General features: G+C 41.8%; 1 protein-coding gene across 2 annotated transcripts; it reads left to right on the top strand.

The window, feature by feature from the left end:
* The first annotated feature begins 1,845 nt into the window (after nt 1-1,845).
* Nucleotides 1,846-26,174, top strand: LOC146857301 (uncharacterized). Of its 2 annotated transcripts, XR_014979887.1 has the most exons (3): nt 1,846-2,783; nt 5,512-5,592; nt 25,524-26,174. XR_014979887.1 is itself a non-coding variant. In XM_085647805.1 (2 exons), exon 1 carries the CDS (start codon nt 1,846-1,848, stop codon nt 2,764-2,766), a length of 921 nt encoding a protein of 306 aa, XP_085503931.1. In that variant the 3' UTR covers nt 2,767-2,783; nt 5,512-6,342. The 2 variants fall into 2 exon arrangements, 1 of the variants encoding a protein (XP_085503931.1); XM_085647805.1 differs by lacking the exon at nt 25,524-26,174 and having other exon boundaries at nt 5,512-6,342.
* The last annotated feature ends 1,020 nt before the right edge of the window (nt 26,175-27,194 follow it).

Raw genomic sequence — 27,194 nt, 5'->3', positions numbered from 1 at the left:
AGATGAGGTGGGTGAATAGAAATGAGCTAATATGTTTTTCGAATAGAAGGGATTTTAGTTCTGATTTAAAGATTGCCAATGTGGTGATTATGTGCAGACTTGGATTATTCCAGACCCTGGTTGCATTCTCTGAGAAGGATTGAGACACAGATCGTTCCTTTTTAAAGGTCGGGGGTTCTAGAAGGAGAGTTTCAGCATTATCGGACACTCTGGGGGTAGATGTGTGAAGGGCCTTTCCTGTGATGCATGCAGCATGTTTCGCAGGAGCAGCTTTAAACCACATTACAGAAATCAGTCATCTCACCCATGAGAACGTCAGTAGTATCCGGCTTTGCAGGGCCGTTGTCTGTATAGCAGACTTGTGAGAAGTGTGTTGTCATTCTATGGAAGACTGATTTCTTGATTTTGCCGAGTGGATCTAACGTTATATAAAAAAAATAGCCCTGAACCCTGCATGTCTAACTTATGGGGAGACAGTTTAATATTGTGGATCAGGCTCATCCTTGCATCTCATTCAACAATTGTAAGTCATTACGGCTGTGTAGAACTCTCTCTTCCCCCAAAAAATAATTCTATATATATATATAAAGGCATGTTTAGTTGTATGTTTAGGTGTAACGATGCTAACTTGCATGGTAGATTCACAAATAATATGTGAAGGGGAGCGGACTGACCGATATGCTCTTACAGACATTGAATGGAAGTGTTTGTATGCCAGTGACTGACATTTGTAGATACTTGTCATTGAGTATGTTTTATAAACAAATCACTGTGCATAATGAAATCACTGTGTAACATCACTGGGTATTGTAGGCTTACAGTACAAATGAGACTGTTCAAAGATGGCCGCCACATTTGTCTCACGGACTGAAGTAATAGTCTGTTGTTTATGTTTATGTATTTGACGTCACACGCAACAAGAAGTCTTAAAAACTTCAATCTGTGGTTTTGTAGACATACATTACCCGTGACCAAGGCGAGTTCGCCGAAACGCGTTGGGTATTAACTGGCTGATGCTCCTTATGATGGAATAAAAACATTCTTTCTGTGACGTTTGGACTCATAGCGGTTATTGGTTCTGGACAAGAGTGCAATAGTACTGGGGTACTAAGTGACAAGGAATGGATTAATCGGGTGGCTTCGGACCCGTAATTGCACCGACGTACAAAGTGTCCCGGATGTTACCGAAGAAGTGAACAGTGATTTATTGTGGATTCCGGTTGACCGCGTTTGTTGTTTAGAGGTTTGGACTGGGCTAAGTGGCTTAATAGAGTGAAGGTAACAAGAAAACGTTACCGGGGCTTTCCGAGATGATTTGGGGAGGCGGTAAGGAAAGAAGGTGAGGATCCGCCTGGCTTCCCCTGTCTTTCGTGGCTACGTGATGGACACAAATGCGAGCAAGCATAAACTGGGAGTACCTTTCCGGAACTGATTGCGAAAGCACTTGAGGAATATTGTTGTGGATAGCGGCGCGGGACGGTGGTTGAAGCCTTCATCTCTTCGCCCGTCTACTGTAAGTCTATTCTACACATTTTCATTTGTAGCTCTCCTTGCATCTGCTTCCGTTATAGTCATCAGTTCATCACGTCATTTGTTTGACAATTGCCCTTTTTGTGAGCACATATTTATCGCTCAGCCCATCCTCCTCTAACATATTTATAGCGCAACGTTCCCCACTCACCACTGCCTTACATTGCTTTGGCTATATGGTGTCGGGTTGTCCAGAATACCGCGAAGAAACCCCCCCTTCACCCTCTGGGGCAGGGGGAGTATTAATTATTTGGAGTCCAGTCTGTGAAAGGACTGTTGAACATTATTTAATTGAGCTTACTACAAGCCAGTAGGATGGATGAAGATATTGAGTCACGCAGGAGATTGAGAGCCAAATCTATGTTTGTTAAATCAGGGGATCTGACATTGGATAAAGAGGAACACAGCATTCCTACATCGAACTATCAAAGATATCAGAAGCTTGAAAAACTATTGAGGAAAGAAATCTCTAAGTGGTGGGAAGCAATTACCTTGGAAAAATATCAAGAGGAAAAGAGGGTCCCACGGGGCCTTAGAATATTGATTGCACACTCATATGAGGATCCTGACCCGGAACTAGCCGAGGAGTGGGCAGAAAATATAATGGGTTGTTCCAACCGTATGTTATCGATCCTAATTAAGTTTGCGTGGAATGAAAGAGCTTTATTATTGACACAAATTGCAGACTTAAAAAATGAGATTCAGAAAGAAGTATCTGAAGAGTCCTTCAAGAATAAATTGGAGGAAATTATGACGAAAATTAACAAACATGAGGAGGAAATCATTGCGAAAAAAGAAAGAAAATTCTTACGTGATAAGATTGACTATTTGTCTGGGAGAATTTTCACTTTCAGCCGGAAATATGATAACATAAAACGGAAAGGGATCCAAGGAGATCTGGACTTGGTACAGGTTACTGGAGGAGCTGAGAGTGAAGATATTGAGAGTGATATCTCAGAAGATGGAATCCAACAAATGAATGAACCTGTAATTTCCAAAAAAACGATAAATTTTTGGGAGGAATTCCGGCTGATGAATCTCTCATCAAGTCAACCGAATTGGCAAATAGACAGGGGACGAGGCAGAGGAAGGGGCTCTCGAGGACGAGGCAGAGGAAGAGGAAAATCCGCAGGAACAACGCCGCCCACAAACAATCAAGAAGGGGTGGATGGTGGAAGAAAAACAGTAACCCCAGTGGGAGTGGAAACAAGGGGGCAGAAAAGACGCGGAAAATGAAGAACTGCCGTAATGTGGTAAATCTCTCCTCACGATCCTTAACTGTGGTTGAACATGATGTTTTACAGTTTGGTTTATCTTTTTGCCCAACCTCTTTACTTTCCTATCCCCAAGAAAGAATTGACCTATTTCATTTTACTAGAAAGTTGAGACTGCAGAAATGGAATGAATTAAAAGTAAAGAATGTGGTACAGCACAAAACAGGTAGTAACCAGAATCCTGTTGTGGAAACTATCAACGAAGTACAGACTTTGATTGCATTGAAAGAACTGGAAGCAGAAAGTGGCAATGATGGTAAAATATCACAAATAGATGCGATGTCATTGGGTTTTAAGACAGATCTGAACTGCCCAAATAATTTTAAACCAAAATCAACATTTAATCCGTCTTTACCAGCATGCGGGATAGATATTTTTGAAACATTAGTCATCAAAGATTTAAAAGACATTGCCAGAAAGAAGTTATGGCAGGGCGATAATTTGTCTAAAGAACAGCGGCTGGCTTTAACATCTTTGCAGTCTGATTCGAACATTGTAATCCGCCAGTCGGACAAGGGCGGTAATGTGGTCATTCAGAACACCAATGACTACATTAGGGAGGGAATTCGCCAATTACAATGTAAGGACTGCTATGAACAAGTGTCACTTACTATCATTGAAGAATCAAATGTAAGATACCATGGGCTTTTGAAATCATGGCAATCGAATGGCATTTTAGAATGGGACGAATTTGCCTTTTTGATGAATCGGAATCCCAAAATTGCCATATTATATCTGTTGCCCAAACTGCATAAAAATGCGACAAGTCCCCCAGGGAGGCCCATTGTATCATCTATGGGCTCCCTTTTGGAGAAAACATCTAAGTACATTGACTACTTCCTGCATCCTTATGTGGAAGAACTACCATCATTCCTCAAGGATAGCAGACATTTTTTGAGTCTGATTAAGGATTTTGAGTGGAGAGAGGGCTATTTTCTGATTACATTAGACGTCTGTAGCCTTTACACGTCAATCAGACATACACAGGGTATTCAAGCCTGCCAACATTTCCTCAATTCTCGCTCTATCTCCTTTTTGAAGCATAATGAGATGCTTTTACAGATGATGTCCTTCTGCCTGGAAAATAACTTTTTCATTTTTGATGGAGTTTATTTTAGGCAGAAGCAAGGAACTGCGATGGGCACCTGCTTTGCTCCCAGCTAATTTATTTATGGGGAGCTGGGAGCAGCAGGTGTCGAGAACACAGGATGCATACCGTAGCCATGTAAAACTCTGGCTGCGGTATATTGATGATTTGTTTATCATCTGGGATGGGTCTGAATCACAGGCTAATGAATTCATCTCTATTTTAAATCGAAATGAGATGAACCTAAAACTTGAAGGTACTATAAGCAGTTGTAGTGTGGAATTTCTGGACTTACAAGTACAGGCAGTAGGAAATAGATTGGTTTCCAAACTCTTTCGGAAATCCACGGCAGGGAATACGTTGCTGTACGCAGAAAGTGGGCATCCTAAGTCACTGATCCGCAGTATTCCTTATGGGGAATTCCTCCGGGCTCGGAAAAACTGTAGTCTGGATAGTGATTTCATTTTGGAAAGTGAGTGTATGACCCAGAGATTTTTGGAGCGAGAGTACACTTCTAAAGTTATTGAGGAGGCACTATCTAAGGCGAAAAGATTCACACAAAGTGAATTGCTGGTACCTAAAGAAAGAGAGGATGAAGGTTCGAGCAAAGGGGTTATTAGATTTATAACCACGAATCATTCCAATTCTTGGGAAATCCGTAAGAGTCTAAACCAACATTGGAAGATTTTATTAACTGAACCCACATTGAAAGAGAAGATAGGCTCCCTCCCTAACATTACTTATAGGAAGGCGGATTCCCTCAAAGACAAGCTTTGTAAGAATGAGGTATCTAGTCACCATAACACCAATAATGACATCCAAGGATTTTTCACCTGCATGTCTTGTAAGGCATGCAAGTTTAGTACCAATGTCAAGAAAGTGCATTATCCTGTCAGTAACACAGAGAGATACATAAGTAAACATCTGACGTGCATGTCAGATTTTTGTGTATATGTTCTGATCTGCCCATGTGGAAAGAAATATGTGGGCAGCACGATGTTTACTGCTAAGAAAAGGGTTTTGGAGCATCAAAGGACAATCCAAAACAAGGACAAACTGTCTCCAGTTGCCAGACACTTTGAGGGGTTTCATAAAAGCAATCGAAATTTATTGAAATTCTTTGTAATTGATAGGGTGGTGGCAACAGTGAGAGGAGGCGACAGGATACGCAAACTCAGGCAGTTGGAGTCTAGGTACATCATAGACCTAAACACGAAAGTTCCTGAAGGTTTAAATTCTGAAGAGGAGTTGTCCTGGCACCTAGGTGAACCCGGATAGAGGGCTTGTGAGGGATCCCTAGTGTCTAAACTCTTACCTTACTATGCTGACATTCTATTTAGGTTTTGGATGATACCTATGTTTGGAACGTATTTCCTCTCAACAGTCTCTGTAGAACTTTTTAGTATTGATGAATTTGTCAACAAGTAATTTTATGTATCTGTGTGATTAGATGTATCTGTTAATCCATTGGTTTATTTATGTTGCTTGACGTCCGTGGAGCATCCTGTGGTAGGGGGAGTTTTGTAATATGAAGTACAGTCTCTTTGTTTCTGTTCTATTGGTACGATTCACAGTGTGATTTCTTCATTTAGATCTTTTCTTCCTTTTTCAATTCTGTAGATCCTTATGAACTGTGAAGGAGCCCTGGAATTGCAAAATACGTGCTATTGGAACACACTGTTGTCCACTTGGAATGAATGGGTTTGCCTTAAACGTTGCAGCATGACTGTTATGTAATGAGAGAATCTGTCACTTGACTTTGATTCCAAAATATCAGTTAGCTGCCTGTTCCCGTTAGTGTAGTATTTTGACAAATGGCCAGGGAATCTGTTTATTTGGATTTGGATTTTGTTAGCTATTGGGATGTACTCTGTAATTTATGAATTTTCATCACGCAATGCATATGAATTTAATCCCACTTGGGAAGGCATGTTTAGTTGTATGTTTAGGTGTAACGATGCTAACTTGCATGGTAGATTCACAACATAATATGTGAAGGGGAGCGGACTGACCGATATGCTCTTACAGACATTGAATGGAAGTGTTTGTATGCCAGTGACTGACATTTGTAGATACTTGTCATTGAGTATGTTTTATAAAGAAATCACTGTGCATAATGAAATCACTGTGTAACACCACTGGGTATTGTAGGCTTACAGTACAAATGAGACTGTTCAAAGATGGCCGCCACGTTTGTCTCACGGACTGAAGTAGTAGTCTGTTGTTTATGTTTATGTATTTGACGTCACACGCAACAAGAAGTCTTAAAAACTTCAATCTGTGGTTTTGTAGACGTACATTACCCGTGACCAAGGCGAGTTCGCCGAAACGCGTTGGGTATTAACTGGCTGATGCTCCTTATGATGGAATAAAAACATTCTTTCTGTGACGTTTGGACTCATAGCGGTTATTGGTTCTGGATAAGAGTGCAATAGTACTGGGGTACTAAGTGACAAGGAAAATATATATAGATATATATATATATATATATATATATATATATATTTTTTTTTTTTTTCCATTCATTGGAAAAAAACAAATGTTAAAGTCATTTTATAGTTGGGTGAAAATGTCAGTTAAACCGTAACATTTTAATCCAAATAAACACTGAAATTCACCTGTTCTAATAATAATAATCTTTATTCAGGAGTAGTCACTACCAGTGCTTTAATTGGGAAAAAATAAGTGCAGGTACTCATTAAAATGAGCTAGAGGTGTAGTAAGGGGGCGAGGCTAAGGGCAAGACATGATGATACTTAACGACTTCTATATTAGTTGCAGCCCATAGCAAAACACATGATACATGTGTTTATATAAACAAAGCAGATTAACTCATTACACAAAATGAAAGAGAAATGCGACAATATGTTAACATTTCCTTTTTTTGCAATAGTTGCACCTTCTTAGTGCCATACTGTTAATATCTGTTATTTGGCACAATACTATATATTTTTGAGCATGTGAGTAGGAAGAAACTGAAAATTCCCCTACTTCGAACCAAAGCTCTTATGGCACAAAGCAAATCATCATGACCCTCCCCGGAAGATATCTCTTGTCTCTTCCATCGATCTATCCATTCATCCTTTCATCCTACCATTTACCTGCTGTTGTCCACTATTTAACCTTTACATTGTGTTGTCGATTCAGTCTTTCATCCATTATTCAGTTTTTCACCATTCTGTCTGTCCGCCCTTCATATCAAACCTATCCATTTATCTCCAAACAAATCCATGCATCCTTTCACTCATCCATCTCTTTATCCACCTGTTCGCTCATCCATCAATCCTTTTGCTCATCTATCCATCAACCCTTTCACTCCTTTATTCCATCCACCCTTTCATTCCATCTACCCTTTCACTCAATCCACCCTTTCACTCAATCCCTTTCACCCATCCATCATCCACCCATACATCCATCCTCCCTTTCATGCGTCCATCCAATCTTTCACTTATCCACCCATCATCCGCCCTTTTATCCAATAATCCACCCTCATTCACCCATCCATCCATGCTTTCACTCATCCATCCATCTATTCGTCCGTCCATCTATTCATCCATCCATCTATACATCCACCCTTGCTCACTCATCCATCCACTCACTCACCCTCCCTTTTACATTATTTATTAATCCTTGTCGCCGAGCAGACATGTACACACAAAGTGCCACCCATTTTCTTTAAAATATCTCCTGAGAGTGTCTTGATTCTCTCTTTCTCTCACTTTTTTCTTACAAAAAAGACACACAAATGCATACAAACACACACACATAAGCAGACACTCAAAAGACTCGGTATGATAAAAGCCATGGTATACTCTTCACCTACCATGGCTTTTTAAATGGCCACCAAGGCCGGACTGGCCGTAGCCTGATTGCCACTGCCAGGGGACTGCCATGATTCTGGTGTTTGCACAAATGTACAGAATAGTGTGAATGTGATTGACAGCACAGACCCTGCCCTGTCAAACACAGCGTGATGGTGAGCATCCGGACATTATTCAAATGAGCCCTGCTGAATTGCTCAGCTCGGGTTCAGATCGGGGCTGCCAGAAACACCTTCCACTCCTGCTCACCAGCACTCACAGCCAATGAGCCTACCTTTTCAGGAGTACCGGTACTCTCCTCGGCAGTAGAGAAGTGTCTGTTCTCAGAGTGATGAATCTAAGAAGTGCCGGTACTCAGTACCAGTGAGTACCGGCCCATTTAAAGCACTGGTCACTACCATAAAAGATAAAAACATATATAAAACAAATCAACACTGGCTTGTCTAAATCTCAGTTTTTAAAAGGGGCCCAAGAAACAATCTCTTAGGGTGGGTAAAATATTTACATAAGAGGACAAAATGTATGGTATCCTGTAGAGACCTCTTGTCACAACCACAAGGACCTCTCTCTTTTGCGTGAAAAAAACTGCTGGGGATGCCAGAAGATGATGAAGCTGGTTAACTCTAAAACAAGTTACTAAAAATCTATCAGAAGCGATTGTAAGAGTAGATAGCTATTTTTCCATGCCCTGCACTGATTTTAGCAGAATGTGCCATCTCACAGCTGGTTTGATAAGCTCGATATTTTCAGTGAGTCATGGTATGCTTAAAAAACAACTCATTTACTATGGTCAGGTCCTGAGGCTTCACTGTCGTGTTTAAGGAAAATATCTGCCCTCCCTAGGGCCGTGAGGGACTCCTTAACATCCCGTAACCTGAGAATTTTGAGTGCATGGTCTAGTGATGGGCAATCTAAAATAATCAAGTGGTTAAGCTCGGCCTAATTGCTAGACTAAATCTTCACCCAACACAGCAAGGGCTTTACTGCCACCAAGTCAGCTTTGTAGTTAACTCCTAGTTCTTCATGTATGGAAAAAGAGGGAGTGCCCTGGGAAACCACAAGATTCATCTCAGGAATTTGTTTTGTGTGATCTGTAGGTTATTTCCTGTGGAATACCCACAGACCTCGCTTCCGTACAAAATCTTGGAGATACAAAAAGACTGGTAAAGCTTTAAAATCACCCCAGAGACCAGGAATCTAATCTATGGGCATAGTTGGCAATAGCTCCCTTTAATTTATTCATGTCGCCTTGCTGGAGCAGGGTTTTCTACTTAAACCCAAACATCAGCTTATATTTTTGTATGTCATAATTAAAATTACTAATGATTAATTATTAAGTACTAAGTTTTGTCGAGTTTTTTATTAACCAACCTTACTAATGGAAAGAATTATACGTGGGAATGCAATTTGCATGGCTAAATTAATAAGTGAACTAAGTTGGTGAGCAAATTAATTAAATAAGTGTGGCTTATGTGCTATTTGTTATGTGATTGCGCTTTAAAATAATATGCTTTAATGCTTCTTTATGTCGCAAATGGCTAGATAAATACATACACATAAGGGTATTAGTGGGAATTAACACTGTTTAATCAATACAATGTAGTAACGTTGTTTTATGTTTCTTTTTAATTAATTTGTCCATTGTGGCCTACTAAGAAAATTGCTGACATCTACAGCCTGCATTTGAGTAGATGGAATATGAAGAGAGGCTTCGCTGATTGTGACCTCGGCCTCTGCCTGAACTAAAGTTATGAAAAAAGATGACAACTCTGGGATGACCGCCAGTTATCCTTGGTAGAGAACATTTGTCACAAATGAACATTTTGATAAACTTGTGGTGGCTTCACTGCGAGTGATAGAATTCCGGAGAAGAGCATCCATGGATGTTACAAATTAGTTTTGGACTTCCTATTTCCTTGTTTTGAATTTTGAGATATCCGAGAGCGGAGATTTTTCTAATGTTGCAAGCTAACATCCTTTCCTGCTCAACGGACGTTTTAGAGTTTGTTTGTAACTTTTAGTATGTAAATTTTAGTATAAATATTACTAGACTAGAGAGGGTCTGTGGCCACTTCTTCCTGAACTTATGCTCAGAAGACCGATGCTGACTGAGAGGACGGTGACTATACATTACAGCTCGAGAGACTTTAATTCTTTGCTGAGAGACCTGTCCTGACTTAGAGAACGACATTTAGCCAGAATAGGTAAATATGAGAATAATGATCTTGCAATTAAATGGCTTCCATATGAATTAATTTAGATAAATAATTCCTGTTTGAATCACAGTGTCGGGTGGTTATTTCTTTGTCATGTTATTGAGATCTCAAATGTGTTTAAATTGTTTTTATCAAGACTCAAGATAATTCAATTAGGTTGCATTGACCTCAAATTAGGTGCAGATTGATTAAAGAGTTCTTTCTTATATTCAGTGTGGATAGAGTGATAGAATGAATGTTGGTGTAATGGGCCCCACCAGCGTATGATGAGTGTATGTGCGCATGACTGTGAAATTACTTTGTCCGTGGAAGTAGGGAGAATTTATAAGCTCTGATCTGCAGCAGTTTCCTGGTAGCAGTTTGATGGTTTTGATTATTATCTTGATCTGATAGATTGCTTGTACATAGGCTTTTGGATTTATTGATTGATGTTGATATGTGTACTAACACTAAATGTTGAAGTCGTCGTATTGAGTTATATGTAGTGTGTACGGCTTCTGGGACGTATGGAGTCGATGACAGTTCCGTAGTAGGGCAGAGGGAAGTAAGTGCTGCTCTCGGGAAAGGCGGGATTGTTGGCCCTGTACGAATGCAGGGAAAAGCGTGTGACAATTGAAGTTGCGCGTCACATTGTCTGGGTTCGATTCAGTGACATCGTCGTGTGATACTACTAGAGACATATTTTCTGTATAAGAGAAGTGTGTATGGTTGTGAAGGTTATCTGTGAAGTTCTGGTCTTAGGTATCAGGGATCCTTTTTTAGGATTGCCGTTAACACTTATCACTGGGAAGGTAATAGGTATTCTCTGAGCTTGTTTGAAGGACAGAGCAGAGGTAAGCGCTGCTTGGTTAACGTATGTTATGATTCTGTAGTAGGGCAGATTGTTCGCTGTTCTCGGGAAAGACAGGATTCTGTGTAAATGTGCTACATTTTCTGGTGTGAAAGTGCGTGAATGTATGGGCATTTAGTTGATTGTGAAGCTCTTAGGAACATTCCGGGAGGAAACAGTTAATGGATGCATGTTAGAAGGGCAGAGTAGAGGGATGTGCTACTGTGTCAACGAAAGTAATAATTCCGTGGTAGAGCAGAGGTAAGCGCTGTTCTAGAGAGAAGCGGGATTCTTGTGGGAAAGGTCTTTACTATTCTGTGGTTAGCGGAGTAGACAATGGAGATGTTTATATGTTGTAACTAATAGATTTGTAGAATCTGAAACAAAGTCTACCGAGAAGGTTTTGTAAAGGAGGGGTTGACGAGTGACAGGAGTAGAAGCGACTGCAGCGACTGTTGACGTCAGAAAAGACTGCGCTGTGATTGGACAATGGGTTAGAACAGTGAAAGCACTGTGATTGGTGCGTTGGTGTGAGCCGCGCAGGGATAGGAATAAGTACAGGGTGACGTAGACGCTCCGGGATTGGTGCGTTAGTGTGAGTCGCGCTGTTATTGGACAAAAGATCGTACAGTTGTAGAAAGGACTAGAGGGTTGTGGTAAACGCAAAAATGTATTACCAAACAGAGGAAAAGAAATCCTTGTTCAGTAAAATTAAAAAATGGTTGGATAAGGATATAGTAACTAGAGAAGGGGAGTTACTACCTCCGACAAGAACCCCTGCATCCTTCATGGTTGCGAAATATGGGTATCATACCTGTGTTTGGTTAGAAAATTGGGCTAAATATACTAGAGAAGATGGTGTTTTAGCATTCCCGGAACATGGTTCATTTAATCTGGCCGTGTTGAGAAATTTACGGGAGAGAATGAAGACTAGAGCCCAGACCAAGGCCGACACAGTTCGAGGCATTGGTAGAATGGGAAGATGAGGTGCATGAGCGAGAAAAGCAGAGGAGTTGAGGTAATTATAGGTATATGTTCAGGAGGAAATATGATCGTGAAACTCATCATGATCGAATGAGGAGATGGCGAGATGCTAGTATGACTGAGGGACTATATCCTGTGAGAACTGTTGAGGAAGCGGAAGGGAGGAAAGGTACGGAAAAGGTACATGATGCAGAATTGAGAAGGTATGGGGCTAATGAATATGAGGATGAAGTTTTGGATGACATGATTTACAAAAGACCACCTCCATATAGACAAGAACCAGAAGTGAGAACACCAGTTGCTACCCCAATGAGAGATACTTTGCAAATCATAAAAACAGAAGTTGTGACACCTGATCTGAAAAGTGGTAGCTCTTTCGCGGAAAGGGAAAGAGAGAGAGAGCGAGAGAGAGAAAGAGAGAATGAAATCGAGGATGAAAAAGCAAGAACCACATCTGAGTTGACAGAGAAAATCAGGGAATTAACCAAGAATCTAGAAGCTGTTACAGTGCCTGTAACCATAGGTCCGGTTATGCCTATTTTTGATAAGCAAAGAATGGGTGAAAGTGGTTTAACAGTTCCATATGTAGGAAATGGACTAGTTAGTTCTCCAGAACAGTCATGAATAAGGACGGGAGAGAATCAGTTGAGACATGCTACATGTGGTGGAGAGTTAAATGTACAGCCTAACTCAGGATTGAATACTGGTTGTGTGGAAAGAAATGTTATGATGGGAGGCTCAATTTTGAAACCACAGAGGATGGCAGAACAAGTGAGTGCAGGGAAAAAATCTACAGAAATAACGGCTGAGGATTTGAATGATTGGTTGAAAGTTCTCCAAAGGAAGGACAAAGATTCTCAGGCAATTGATGTAGCCAGGTTGCGTTTAGAACTGGAGGAGCTTATAGGAGGAACAATTCCTACAGAAACGTTAAAAAATCATCATGATGGAGAGTTGTTATTCATGTGCAAGAGCATCACATGGAGGGCTAAGAATACACATGACAGGTTAAAAGGAATAGCGAGTGAAATGGGAATTGACATGGATAAGGTGAAAGCTTTACAGAAGCCTTACCGAGTGGATTTTACGGATAAGGATATTGAGAATCTAAATCATGGGTACTCACAAACTTTCTCTCGGGGGCCAAATTTACAGTGTGGTTTCTGGCTGAGGGCCGCACCGGTGGGGGCAGGGCCAGTGGGGGAGGGGGCGGGGCTAGAGCAAAAAAAAAACTATGACCATGAGGTTGAACACAGGCCACTGCAGCGGACGCCTTCATCCACTGAGCCACCAGACCCGGTATGCACACATTATCTATCTATCTATCTATCTATCTATCTATCTATCTATCTATCTATCTATCTATCTATCTATCTATCTATCTATCTATCTATCTATCTATCTATCTATCTATCTCTCACTCTGTCTCCCGCCCTCTCTATCTATCTATCTATCTATCTATCTATCTATCTATCTATCTATCTATCTATCTATCTATCTATCTATCTCTCACTCTGTCTCCCGCCCTCACTATCTATCTATCTATCTATCTATCTATCTATCTATCTATCTATCTATCTATCTATCTATCTATCTATCTCTCACTCTGTCTCCCGCCCTATCTATCTATCTATCTATCTATCTATCTATCTATCTATCTATCTATCTATCTATCTATCTATCTATCTCTCACTCTGTCTCCCGCCCTATCTATCTATCTATCTATCTCTCACTCTGTCTCCCGCCCTATCTATCTATCTATCTATCTATCTATCTCTCACTCTGTCTCCCGCCCTATCTATCTATCTATCTATCTATCTATCTATCTATCTATCTATCTATCTATCTATCTATCTATCACTCTGTCTCCCGCCCTCTCTCTATCTATCTATCTATCTATCTATCTATCTATCTATCTATCTATCTATCTATCTATCTCTCACTCTGTCTCCCGCCCTATCTATCTATCTCTCACTCAGTCTCCCGCCCTCTCTATCTATCTATCTATCTATCTATCTATCTATCTTTCTATCTATCTATCTATCTATCTATCTATCTATCTCTCACTCTGTCTCCCGCCCTCTCTATCTATCTATCTATCTATCTATCTATCTATCTATCTATCTATCTATCTATCTATCTATCTATCTATCTATCTATCTATCTATCTATCTATCTATCTCTCACTCTGTCTCCCGCCCTCTCTATCTATCTATCTATCTATCTATCTATCTATCTATCTATCTATCTCTCACTCTGTCTCCCGCCCTCTCTATCTATCTATCTATCTCTCACTCTGTCTCCCGCCCTCTCTATCTATCTATCTATCTATCTATCTCTCACTCTGTCTCCCGCCCTCTCTATCTATCTATCTATCTATCTATCTATCTATCTATCTATCTATCTATCTATCTATCTATCTATCTATCTATCTATCTATCTATCTATCTATCTATCTATCTCTCACTCTGTCTCCCGCCCTCTCTATCTATCTATCTATCTATCTATCTATCTATCTATCTATCTATCTATCTATCTATCTATCTATCTATCTATCTATCTCTCACTCTGTCTCCCGCCCTCTCTATCTATCTATCTATCTATCTATCTATCTATCTATCTATCTATCTATCTATCTATCTCTCACTCTGTCTCCCGCCCTCACTATCTATCTATCTATCTATCTATCTATCTATCTATCTATCTATCTATCTATCTATCTATCTATCTCTCACTCTGTCTCCCGCCCTATCTATCTATCTCTCACTCTGTCTCCCGCCCTATCTATCTTTCTATCTATCTATCTATCTCTCACTCTGTCTCCCGCCCTATCTATCTATCTATCTATCTATCTATCTATCTATCTATCTCTCACTCTGTCTCCCGCCCTATCTATCTATCTATCTATCTATCTATCTATCTATCTATCTATCTATCTATCTATCTATCTATCTATCTATCTATCTATCTATCTATCTCTCACTCTGTCTCCCGCCCTCTCTATCTATCTATCTATCTATCTATCTATCTATCTATCTATCTATCTATCTATCTATCTATCTATCTATCTATCTCTCACTCTGTCTCCCGCCCTATCTATCTATCTATCTAGCTATCTAGCTATCTATCTATCTATCTATCTATCTATCTCTCACTCTGTCTCCCGCCCTATCGATCTATCTATCTATCTCTCACTCTGTCTCCCGCCCTATCTATCTATCTATCTATCTATCTATCTATCTATCTATCTATCTATCTATCTATCTATCTATCTATCTATCTCTCACTCTGTCTCCCGCCCTATCTATCTATCTATCTATCTATCTATCTATCTATCTATCTATCTATCTATCTATCTATCTCTCACTCTGTCTCCCGCCCTATCTATCTATCTCTCACTCAGTCTCCCGCCCTCTCTATCTATCTATCTATCTATCTATCTATCTATCTATCTATCTATCTATCTATCTATCTATCTATCTATCTATCTATCTATCTATCTCTCACTCTGTCTCCCGCCCTCTCTATCTATCTATCTATCTATCTATCTATCTATCTATCTATCTATCTCTCACTCTGTCTCCCGCCCTCTCTATCTATCTATCTATCTATCTATCTATCTATCTATCTATCTATCTATCTATCTATCTATCTATCTATCTATCTCTCACTCTGTCTCCCGCCCTCTCTATCTATCTATCTATCTATCTATCTATCTATCTATCTCTCACTCTGTCTCCCGCCCTCTCTATCTATCTATCTATCTATCTATCTATCTATCTCTCACTCTGTCTCCCGCCCTCTCTATCTATCTATCTATCTATCTATCTATCTATCTATCTATCTATCTATCTATCTATCTATCTATCTATCTATCTATCTATCTCTCACTCTGTCTCCCGCCCTCACTATCTATCTATCTATCTATCTATCTATCTATCTATCTATCTATCTATCTATCTATCTATCTATCTATCTATCTATCTATCTATCTATCTATCTATCACTCTGTCTCCCGCCCTATCTATCTATCTATCTATCTATCTATCTATCTATCTATCTATCTATCTCTCACTCTGTCTCCCGCCCTCTCTATCCATCTATCTAACTATCTCTCACTCTGTCTCCCGCACTCTCTATCTATCTATCTATCTCTCACTCTGTCTCCCGCCCTCTCTATCTATCTATCTATCTATCTCTCACTCTGTCTCCCGCCCTCTCTATCTATCTATCTATCTATCTATCGCTCACACTGTCTCCCGCCCTCTCTATCTATCTATCTCTCCGTCCATCACTCTGTTTGTCTCTCTCTCTCTCTCTCTCTCTCTCCGTCCATCACTCTGTTTGTCTCCCTTTCTCTCTGTCTCTCTCTCCGTCCATCACTCTGTTTGTCTCCCTTTCTCTCTGTCTCTCTCTCCGTCCATCACTCTGTTTGTCTCCCTTTCTCTCTGTCTCTCTCTCCGTCCATCACTCTGTTTGTCTCCCTTTCTCTTTGTCTCCCTCCCTGTTTGTCTCCCTCTCGCTCCCTTTGTCTCACTCACTGTTTGTCTCCCTCTCGCTCCCTCTGTCTCACTCACTGTTTGTCTCCCTTTCACTCTGTCCCCTCCCTCTCTCTCCCTCTCCCTCTCTCCCTCTGTCTCCCTCCCTCCCTATCCCTCCCTCTGTCTCCGTCTCCCTCCCTCTGTCTCCGTCTCCCTCCCTCTGTCTCCCTCCCTCCCTCTGTCGGCCTCCCTCCCTCTGTCTCCCTCCCTCCCTCCCTTTGTCCTCCCTTCCTCCCTCTGTCTCCCTGCCTCTCTCTCCCTCCCTCTCTCTGTCTCCCTCTCTCCCTCCCTTCCTCTCCATCTCCCTCCCTCTCTCTCCCTCCCTGTCTCACTCACTGTTTGTCTCCCTTTCTTTCTGTCCCCCTCCCTCCCTCTCTCTCTTTCTCTCCCTCCCTCTCTCCGTCTCCCTCCCTCTCTATTGCTCTCTTTCCCTCTGTCTCCCTCACTCTGTCTCCCTCCCTCCCTCCTCCGTTCTCCCTCCCTCCCTCTCCCTCCCTCCCCCCCCTCCCTCTGTCTCCCTCTCTCTCTCCCTGTCTTCCCCCCTCTCCCTGTCTTCCTCCTCTCCCTGTCTTCCTCCTCTCCCTGTCTTCCTCCTCTCCCTCTCTCTCCCTCCCTCTTCCTCCCTCTGTCACACTCTGTCTTCCTCCCGCTGTCACCTCACCCCCTGCTCTCACTCCCTGCTGCCCTCCATCACCTCACCCTGCTGTCCTCTGTCACCTCACCCCGCACTGAGACGGCTTCCAGGGAACGCACACGGCCGCCGCACCCAAGTACTTCACAGATCTTTTAAAGACCATTCACTTGTTAATGAGACTTTGTTGTATTTCACCTCTTCTTAGCGCCCCTGCAGCTCCACTAAATCAGAGGGGAGATGCAGGGGCGCTAAGAAGAGGTGAAATACAACAAAGCCTCATTAACAAGTAAATGGCCTTTAAAAGAATCGCCCGGCCTCACAGCTCCGCGCTGCTGTAACCGGCGGTGTTCGCTGACAAGCACAGGGCACAGGCACTGTCTGCACGGTCCGCGGGCCGCCAAGGAAGGCTTGCCGGGCCGCTGACGGCCCGCGGGCCGTACTATGAGTACCCGTGATCTAAATGATGTTGGCCGAACAGGGCAGATTAAGGAAATGATTGGATTATTGCGAAAATGGGGTGATGTGGAAAAGTGGAAGGATAGGTGGTATAAGAAAAGAGAAGATACAGTGGACAGAACTTACTCAGCATTTCCCATTAGAGAAAAGGAAAAAACAGTGGATGCTTATCCTATGAGAGAGATTCCTGCAGGAGGATATGTACATGTCCCATGGACTAGGCAGGATATTTTGTCATTTACAAATGATTTCCCTCGACTGAGAGAGAAGCCTGTCGAGTGGTATAGGCAGGTTGATAGGTTTGTGAAATTGTCAAAAGTGCTGTGGATTGAGGGGAGGAGCCAAGATGGCGATCGGGACGGCAGCGTAGGCTCCCGGCTCTGTGAACCTCCACATCCCGCACAGATATCCTGCATGAGATCCTTAGCCTGCGCTATATGCCCGTGTTGGTGGCTGAGAGCGGCAACCGATCGTGTGATTTTTAAGTTTCTGGCGGCGGTACCGCCGGAGAAATGTCCATTTGAAGTTTGCGGCCTGTGCAACCCTGGAACCGGGACCTCGGGTGGACAACATGGCCGGGCGGCAGTTCAACAACAGCGGCCATTGGTGACTGGGTGGAGTCGGAGTACCGGAGCGGTGCGAATATTGGCCTGAATTTCGCTGTGGTCATTCCTACCACTGAGCGTAGCGGAACGAGTGCATGCCCGGGGTGGCAATTCCAGGATTCTCCGGTAATTGCCTGAGCCTTCGCCGGTGAGCTGCCCGGACGCTGCCCGTAACGCGTCCCGATTTCCGCGGGCTGCTCCCGGATTTTCGCGGGCGCTGGTCCGTGGTGGGGATGACTGTTACCTGTGGCCACACACTGGATATATATTTTTGTCTGCCCCCGGAACCCTGTTTCCAGTGACATGGAACTTGATGCGCCTGTGCCTGAGTCCCGGTCCCAATCTGGGATGAACCTACCCGGCGGCCATCTTGCTAGGATGGAGCCTATCATCCTGTACACTGGGTCTCAGCAAGATTGGGAGTGTGTGCCTAAGAGGAGCGTAGCGGAGCGGGCGCCGGGAGCTGGGCTGGGGTACGGTGACCTTCTCGAAGCTCTCGGTGCCCTTCATTCCACCCTGGTTCACGGCGCCTCGGTATTGGGGAGGAAGCTTGATAGTGTTGCTTCAGCGTCGGAACAGTTGCGATCTGCCTGTCCCCAGGCACACAGGGACTTGTCACACTTCACACAGGAGGACAGTGTCGTGGCCGCCCCTGTGAATAGGGGAAAGCTGGAAACTTCGGACAATGTGCCAACGTGTGATCGGCTGGCTGTGGGTCCGGTCTGTTCCGGAGGTTTTGGATTTGAGCGGGTGGTGGTGGCTTTGTCCCACGCGCAACCTCCGGCGACCCAGGCAATATTCCAGCAACAGTCGCCTGCTCTGGCTGATTCCGCCTTCCTGGACCTTGTGTGCAGTACAGATCCTGGGGCAGTACTGGGAAAGATGGTCCTCCATAATGTTGACTGTGTTGGTGTTCAGAGACGTCCACCCTACATGTGTGTGTCGCTTCCTGGTCTTTTTTGGAAGCTCCTCTTCCTTGTAACATTGGACATGGCACTGGGTCGATGGGTATGCATGGGTGGATTCGCAAAGAGTGGCCAAGGATAAGGCTGATCCTTCAGAGGTTGTCGTCTAATAGGCGGGCGGGCACAGGGGTTGCGTGCACTCACGACATAACTAATAGTGTAATAGGTACATAATGCTCCCCATTTTTTCTTTGACATGGTCGATTTTGTGTTTGTTTCCTGTTTGCTTTGGGGAGGAACATATTGTGCGGGAGGGAGAAGCCGGGGGCATGTTTTGAAGGCCCTCCTCCAGTTTATTAATACTCTCTTTACTCCCCCGTCTGGTGGGGTTTCCTTTCTTACTCCATTTTCTCTGTTTCTTCTATATTTCGGGTCTGGTTCCGGGGCGACAGGCACGCTGCTGGGGGGGGGGGCCGTACTCATCTGCAGAGGTGCAGGGTTGGGGGAGGGGATTCTTTAGTTTTTTTTTTTTCTTTGTTTCTATGGCCTCCTTTTTCTTCTCTTATTCTTCTTTGTCTTCTTTTCTGGGGTCAGCACGGTAGGTCTCCTTTGCTGCCAATCACTGCTTTTTTATGTGTGCCTCAATTTCCGTGGTGATTTCTGGGTCTTAGGGCAGGGGACTGCAGGCGCAAATGGCCGTGATATTCCTCCACATCCTGAACCTCCTGTTTTAGCGCCATTGCCTGGATAGATTGCTGTTTATTGTTGGCGTTTACTATTCTGCCTGCCATTTTTTGCTGCTGGGAAATTGTTTGGCACCTGATCCTTCTATCCCTTATTATAAAATGAAAACCTTTTGTATCCTGGTCCCTATTTGGGCTGTTCCGGGGCCAAGAGTATGCTAGCATGGAGAATCTGCTCCCCGAGGTGCTGCCTGTGATTAAACTTTGCTTCTGTTACTCTGATTGCTTAGCGGCCGGCCCCGGGGGTTGTAGGCCCATACTTGTCTTTTGTTGAAATGTCAATAAAGGTTTTTACAAAAAAAAAAAAAAAAGTGCTGTGGATTGACCTGAATAGTCTGTTTGATATAATTGTTCCAGCAGACTTGTGGGCAGAGTGTAAAATAGTCATAGATTGGCCTACTAAAGAATACCCGAGAGATCAAAGAACAGGAGCTCCAGACCCGGAGGTTATGAAGAAATATGAACAGGTCATAGTGTTCCTGAAGAATAAGATACCTCCTAAAGAGACAGATTGGGTTAAGATAGATCGAACACATCAGGAAGTAAAAGAATCAGTTCATGCTTTTTATGAAAGGTTGATACTGGCTTTTAAACAGTTCAGTGGAGATGAACATCTGGGTGATAAGGATTTGAGTCATTTTGTATACAGATTTGTATATGGTTTGCGACCCGAAATCAGTGAAATGATACGTGAGCACACAGTTGATTGGCAGAGTAAGAAGATTGATGAGATCTTGAGACATGCGAAGTACTTCAGTGATGAAATTGAGGCGAAACAAAGAAAGCTGAAGGAAAAAGCGATGTGGGCACAGGTGAAGGTTGCAGAAAGACAAGAAGCACAGCTGGTTGAACAAGCAAATAATCCAGGAAATAGGCCCAGATATGGTACAGGAAAAGGAAAGGGGAACATTGAAGAGGCGAAGAAAAAATTTCCGTGCCACAACTGCGGAAAATTAGGGCACTGGAGATCCGAGTGTACGAATCCACCATTAGTGAATAATGACAATCAATCTTTGAATCAACAGGTGCAGAGCGAGGGGTGTAATTATCCGCAGCAACAGCAGAAGGTTGTCAAGCAGCAGAATCAAGAGCCAAAACCGCCTTTGCCACAGAACAGAGGATCCCAGAAATACAATCAAGACTCGGGATTCTACAATGAGGAACAGGTAAACAAACCGAGACGTACAAATCCAGTACAACAATACTGGCTAAAGAATGAGGGGAGTGAGTCTGAAGGGGACTTCTGACGGTGCCGAAGAGAGGAGGAAGAGTGCATACTTGGAGCAACTCTAGAAATAGACCAGGCAGGACCATTTGTGGATGGGAAAATAAATGGAGAAAGTGTTACTTTTTTAGTAGACACAGGAGCGACAAGATCAACTGTCAGGTCAGCAGATATAAGAAATCTTCCTCTCTCGGACGAAGCAATCCAAGTGGTTGGTGTGTCTAATACACAGATTAGGACTCGTTTTACTGAACCAGTAAGGGTAAGGATAGGGAAATTTTCAGACATGCACAGGTTTGTAGTGTGTGACACTAGTCCAGTGAACTTGTTAGGTAGGGATTTGTTGTGTAAAATGAATTGCACAATTTTTTGTACTCCGGATGGAATAGCCTTTGAGACACCGGATGAGGATGTCTTATACAGAGTAACTCTAGATAATAGAGAAAATGAGATTGTTGGAACATATGCTGTATTTAATCCAGATGACTTGCCTCAAGAATTGAGACATACAGTAAAAGCAGCAGTTTGGGATTTTACTGGAGAGGATGTGGGATTGATGAATAATGTAGATCCAGTAAAGATTACAGTGAAAGAGGGAATCTCTTATCCTAATATCCCACAATACAGATTAACACCAGAGATAATTGAAGGAATAACACCTATAATTGACAAAATGATTCAGCAAGGTGTCTTGAGAGAGTTACTGAGTAGCCCATGTAATTCACCAATAATGGGACTGAAGAAACCTAATGGGAAGTTCAGAATAGTGCAAGATTTGAGAAAAGTTAACAAAATTGTGGTATCATGCTGTCTCATTGTGCCAAATCCATCAGTGATTTTGTATCAGATTCCCCATGATGCTGAATGGTACACAGTAATTGATTTGTGCCATGCTTTCTTTTCAATTCCATTGCATCATGACAGCCAGCCGATTTTTGCATTTCGGTTTGGACAGCGTATTTTGGCATGGTGCCGAATCCCACAGGGGTATACAGAGAGCCCTTCAGTATTCAATCAGTTGCTGAAGAAATCTTTGGAAAGTCTGACAATGCCTGAAAGCTCAGTACTAGTACAATATATCGATGACCTACTTGTGGCATCGAAGACAGGAGAAGACGCCACCACACTTGAAAAGAAGGCAGCCCATGATCTGAGCCCAGGGAACTGGGTGAGAATAAAAGTGCACATAAGAAGAAATTGCTTGGTTCCAAGGTGGGGAAGGCCAAGACAAGTTATTCTGACTACGACGACTGCTGTAAAGTGTGCTGGAGTGAAGAACTGGATTCATGCAAGTCATACTCTGAGAGTTCCAAATCCAAAGGATGGGATTGGGAAATAATACTTTGAAGAGTCAGATTCCAGTGATGATGCAGACACTGAAACAGTGAGAAGAAAAAAGAATCCTGAAAGGGGGGAAAGAGAGTCAGGTGATTCTTTTTTCTTACCAGAAGAAGTTTCAAGAGTTTCAAGAGGAACATTGCGAACCTCAGAAGAGAGTTCAGATTCTGGAAAAGTGCCTAAAGTTCTAACTAACAGTGGAGAAAATAAAGAGAAAGAAAGAAAAGAAAGGAGCATTTCCACAGACACTATACCGGAATCAAATGAGGAAGTTGAGAGGAATCCATCTGAGATAATTTCTGAAGAAGTAGGGTCAGAAGAAGATAGAGAGGGACAGATTGCGGAAGACCCCCGAGGAGGTGTAGGGAACATTCATGATAAGCTAGGTGAAGGGATAAGTAGACAGCAAGAAGATTGCGTGTCGGAGACCCGAGGAGGGACAGTAGTAGGGAAATCTCAATCGGTGGAGAAGAAGACTGTGGAAAAAGAGAGAATTGTTGATGAACAAGAGGCAAATGAGACAGAATCGGATGAGAGTGAGAATGAGATACCAGAGGGTCGAGTTCTGAGAAAGAGAACTTGGATTGGAGAAAGGAACAATAGAGAAGTAAAACAGAAAAGAAGTGTAAAAGGAGATCTTTGGCCTAACAAGATAAAGAGGCTGAGATATCGACTGACACGAGTGAATTCATCGAAAGCTGAACAGGTGAACGAGGTGTCAAGCCAAAATCAAGCGAAAGAAGAAGAACCAAAAGAACCAAAGGAACCAGAGGCGATCAAAAGAATCAGAAAGCCCAAGCAGAAGTATAGGTCACCAGAATGGACGTATGTGGCACTGCCTGAAGAAGAAGAAGAGGCAGAGAGTCAAGGAAATCCAGAGGGGACCTTAGTGAAAGTGGTTGAGAAGAAGGAAACTGTTGGAATCCTGAAAGTTATCTTGTCTGACATTGGAGAAGAGACAGATGTTCAGGATCTGATACAATTTGATGTTGATGAAGAAGAAGTGAAAAGTGATGAAAATCCAAATTGAGTGAACTAAAGGAGTCACTTGGAGAAGAGTGAAGAAAAAGAAATCTAAAAGAAAAATTAACAGATTGTAACGATCTGTTCTAGAGATTCAGTAGTGGAGTAGTAGAGGCTAAGTCAAAAGACACAGTCAAAGTAATAAGATGGCTAACACAGAAAATAATCAAAGTAGATGTACCTTCCTGAAAAGATGGTGCAAAATGTGCTGTTGCTGTACAGGACTATTGATGCTACTATGGAGTGTACTTGCTTTATTAGTTACTTTTAGAGTTACAGTAGAGACTTTGGGAATACATACTGAGAATATGACTAACATAGGGAAGAGTTCGCAGAAAGTAGTACCAACTAGAATTAGTAATATTTACATACACAAGGATAGGTCAATTAATGATTTTTCTAGCAATGTTTTTTTCAAAATTATTGTATGAATATGTAAAGACAATGGAGGTAAGGGATTGCTACGTCTGTATGCAATTACCTGCATCCGTTTCAGAGGGAGTTACTTATCATCATCTTCCAGCTACGTATGGAATTTCATGTAGTGTGTTAATTAGTATTTTTTATTTGTTAGGGAAAATAGATTATGATATGTCTAATAAGGATAACATTTTTGGGCAATTGCCTATGAATAAAAAACTGAATCCTGCTAAAGAAGCTACCATTTTAGGTGAGATTTTTATTGAAACAGAAGAATTAACACTAGATTACATTTTTAGAAACAATTTAACTTGTAGTTTGAAGGAAGAGGAAGAAGCTTTTCTAGACATGGTAGAGAAAAGGAGAATGGGTATGCATGAAAAGGCAGGAGGATATAAAATGAGTGAGACAATGTGGGACATTGAGATGGGAAAGGAGTTGAAGAATGGGGCCAGTCCAACTTTGGCTTTAGATGCACCACAGAAGGGTAAACTATGCATTACCAGAAGGAAATCCCAATATGATTATTATTTTGTTGGGACTAGTGAGTGCCATGATACATACTTTATTGCAACGGGATGGGGATTCAAAGGAGGAGGAGATCCAGTTTTCCCGGGAGTATATTATATTTGTGGGAATAAAGCTTATTACAGGTTTCCTGAACATTGGTATGGCACATGTTATGTTGGCCTGGTCTTTCCAAAGATTTTCCATATGGATAGAATAGAAGATGCAGAACAAATTAATTTACTAACACGTTTTAAAAGAGAAACTTGGACAGAAATTGTAGGAGATATTTTCGGAGCTTTGATACCAGCAGTGGGAATTTCATTAAATGCATATGGAATTCGGAAGTTGTCAACAGTGGTGGATCGCTTATCGACAAACACCGCTGGAGGGTTTCTATTGGTAAATACAGAGACGGTTGCCTTATGCTCCATGTCTATGTAAAATCGACTTGCCCTTGATATTCTATTGGCAAAAGAGGGTGGAGTCTGTGGAATGCTGAAAGTTCAACATTGTTGCACTTACATTCCTGATGAAAGCAAAGATCTAAAAGTCTATATCAAAAATATTACTGATTTGCATGAAGAATTAGTACCACTGGAAGCTGAAAGTATATGGACTAAAATGGCTAATAAGATGATTGCTGTTAAGAATTTTATTGCTAAGATAGGTAGTACTATTTTTGGTAAGATATTATTTCCATTGACATGTGTGATTGTTGTTTTATTGATTCTTAGATTAGGGTGTTTATGTTGTAGATACAGGAGAAATAAAAAGAAAATAATAAAAGAAAATGTGACAAAAGAGGTCAAAAAGAGACCCACAAGAAATAGAATTGGAAGAATTTAGAGAGAGCATGTACTTAGAAACAAAAAGAGATGATGAAAGAGAAACTGGAGTTTAATGTAAGAACAAAAAGACATTTGGATTTTTCCTAAAAAAGAGGGAACTAAATTTTTGGGTTGGATTTTTGTGGTGATGATATATCACCAAAGGGGGGATTGCTGGAGCAGGGTTTTCTACTTAAACCCAAACATCAGCTTATATTTTTGTATGTCATAATTAAAATTACTAATGATTAATTATTAAGTACTAAGTTTTGTCGAGTTTTTTATTAACCAACCTTACTAATGGAAAGAATTATACGTGGGAATGCAATTGCATGGCTAAATTAATAAGTGAACTAAGTTGGTGAGCAAATTAATTAAATAAGTGTGGCTTATGTGCTATTTGTTATGTGATTGCGCTTTAAAATAATATGCTTTAATGCTTCTTTATGTCGCAAATGGCTAGATAAATGCATACACATAAGGGTATTAGTGGGAATTAACACTGTTTAATCAATACAATGTAGTAACGTTGTTTTATGTTTCTTTTTAATTAAGTGGTCCATTGTGGCCTACTAAGAAAATGGCCGACATCTACAGCCTGCATTTGAGTAGATGGAATATGAAGAGAGGCTTCGCTGATTGTGACCTCGGCCTCTGCCTGAACTAAAGTTATGAAAAAAGATGACAACTCTGGGATGACCGCCAGTTATCCTTGGTAGAGAACATTTGTCACAAATGAACATTTTGATAAACTTGTGGTGGCTTCACTGCGAGTGATACAATTCCGGAGACGAGCATCCATGGATGTTACAAATTAGTTTTGGACTTCCTATTTCCTTGTTTTGAATTTTGAGATATCCGAGAGCGGAGATTTTTCTAATGTTGCAAGCTAACATCCTTTCCTGCTCAACGGACGTTTTAGAGTTTGTTTGTAACTTTTAGTATGTAAATTTTAGCATAAATATTACTAGACTAGAGAGGGTCTGTGGCCACTTCTTCCTGAACTTATGCTCAGAAGACCGATGCTGACTGAGAGGACGGTGACTATACATTACAGCTCGAGAGACTTTAATTCTTTGCTGAGAGACCTGTCCTGACTTAGAGAACGACATTTAGCCAGAATAGGTAAATATGAGAATAATGATCTTGCAATTAAATGGCTTCCATATGAATTAATTTAGATAAATAATTCCTGTTTGAATCACAGTGTCGGGTGGTTATTTCTTTGTCATGTTATTGAGATCTCAAATGTGTTTAAATTGTTTTTATCAAGACTCAAGATCATTCAATTAGGTTTCATTGACCTCAAATTAGGTGCAGATTGATTAAAGAGTTCTTTCTTATATTCAGTGTGGATAGAGTAATAGAATGAATGTTGGTGTAATGGGCCCCACCAGCGTATGATGAGTGTATGTGCGCATGACTGTGAAATTACTTTGTCCGTGGAAGTAGGGAGAATTTATAAGCTCTGATCTGCAGCAGCCTAACTTTCCCTTCATTAGATGTTTCCAGTTAAATTTTGCTTCAAATAAGATTTCCAGGTAGGGGAAGGCCAGAACCTTGGCTAACATGTGGGGTCCTGCCTAAAAGTCTTCGTCCAGAGGGGCAACTTCCAAAACGTGGGAAGGTGACCAACAGGTCCAGCCCATTCATAAAGGAAACAAATCCGTTGATCAGAACCTATAGTTTATTGAGCTATCAAACAACAGAAGAAAGCATCACTTCTGCTAAAGAGTCTCTCAAGAGTCTTGTAATCTGGAGGAGTTTCTTCCACCGTGGCTCCTTCCTTGGGGGGTAAAGTCTCCTCATTAAACCAATGTTAGAACGTGTGCCTCAGGCTGTGTAGCAGTCTCACTATAAAATAGGCTCTTTCGTTTATTCATCTCCCTCCTGAGAGAGAAAGGCTCAGTTTCGGAATTGCAATCACAACCCTGAATGTGCCTATCAAGGGAAAAGAGTCTCACCTTCTTGTTTATAAAATCGAGTCTCGGCCCTGCAAATATAACTCATGACGAGAGATTCTCAAGCACAGTCAGCCGTAATGTCTGTCAATTTCTTACACACAAATATCAATTGATGTTTTCGTCCCAAACGTTCACCTGTCGGCGTCGCTGTAAACTGGGGAAAGCTGAACAGTCCGTTTCAAGATGGCCGCCATCCGTGCACAGATATAATAGAGCTGAATTAAGGTGGTGGCTTTTGCTGTAGTCTTTTTTTTTATATCTA

This window comes from Triturus cristatus, chromosome 3_2 (genome assembly GCF_964204655.1).
Source record: "Triturus cristatus chromosome 3_2, aTriCri1.1, whole genome shotgun sequence".
Classification (NCBI taxonomy): Eukaryota; Metazoa; Chordata; class Amphibia; order Caudata; family Salamandridae; genus Triturus; species Triturus cristatus.
Note: the sequence above shows the minus strand (reverse complement) of the source record. Positions and strands in the feature narration are given on the sequence as shown.

Excerpts from the sequence above, each read along its gene's own strand:
- LOC146857301 (XM_085647805.1), top strand. The coding sequence starts at position 1,846 with ATGGATGAAGATATTGAGTCACGCAGGAGATTGAGAGCCAAATCTATG.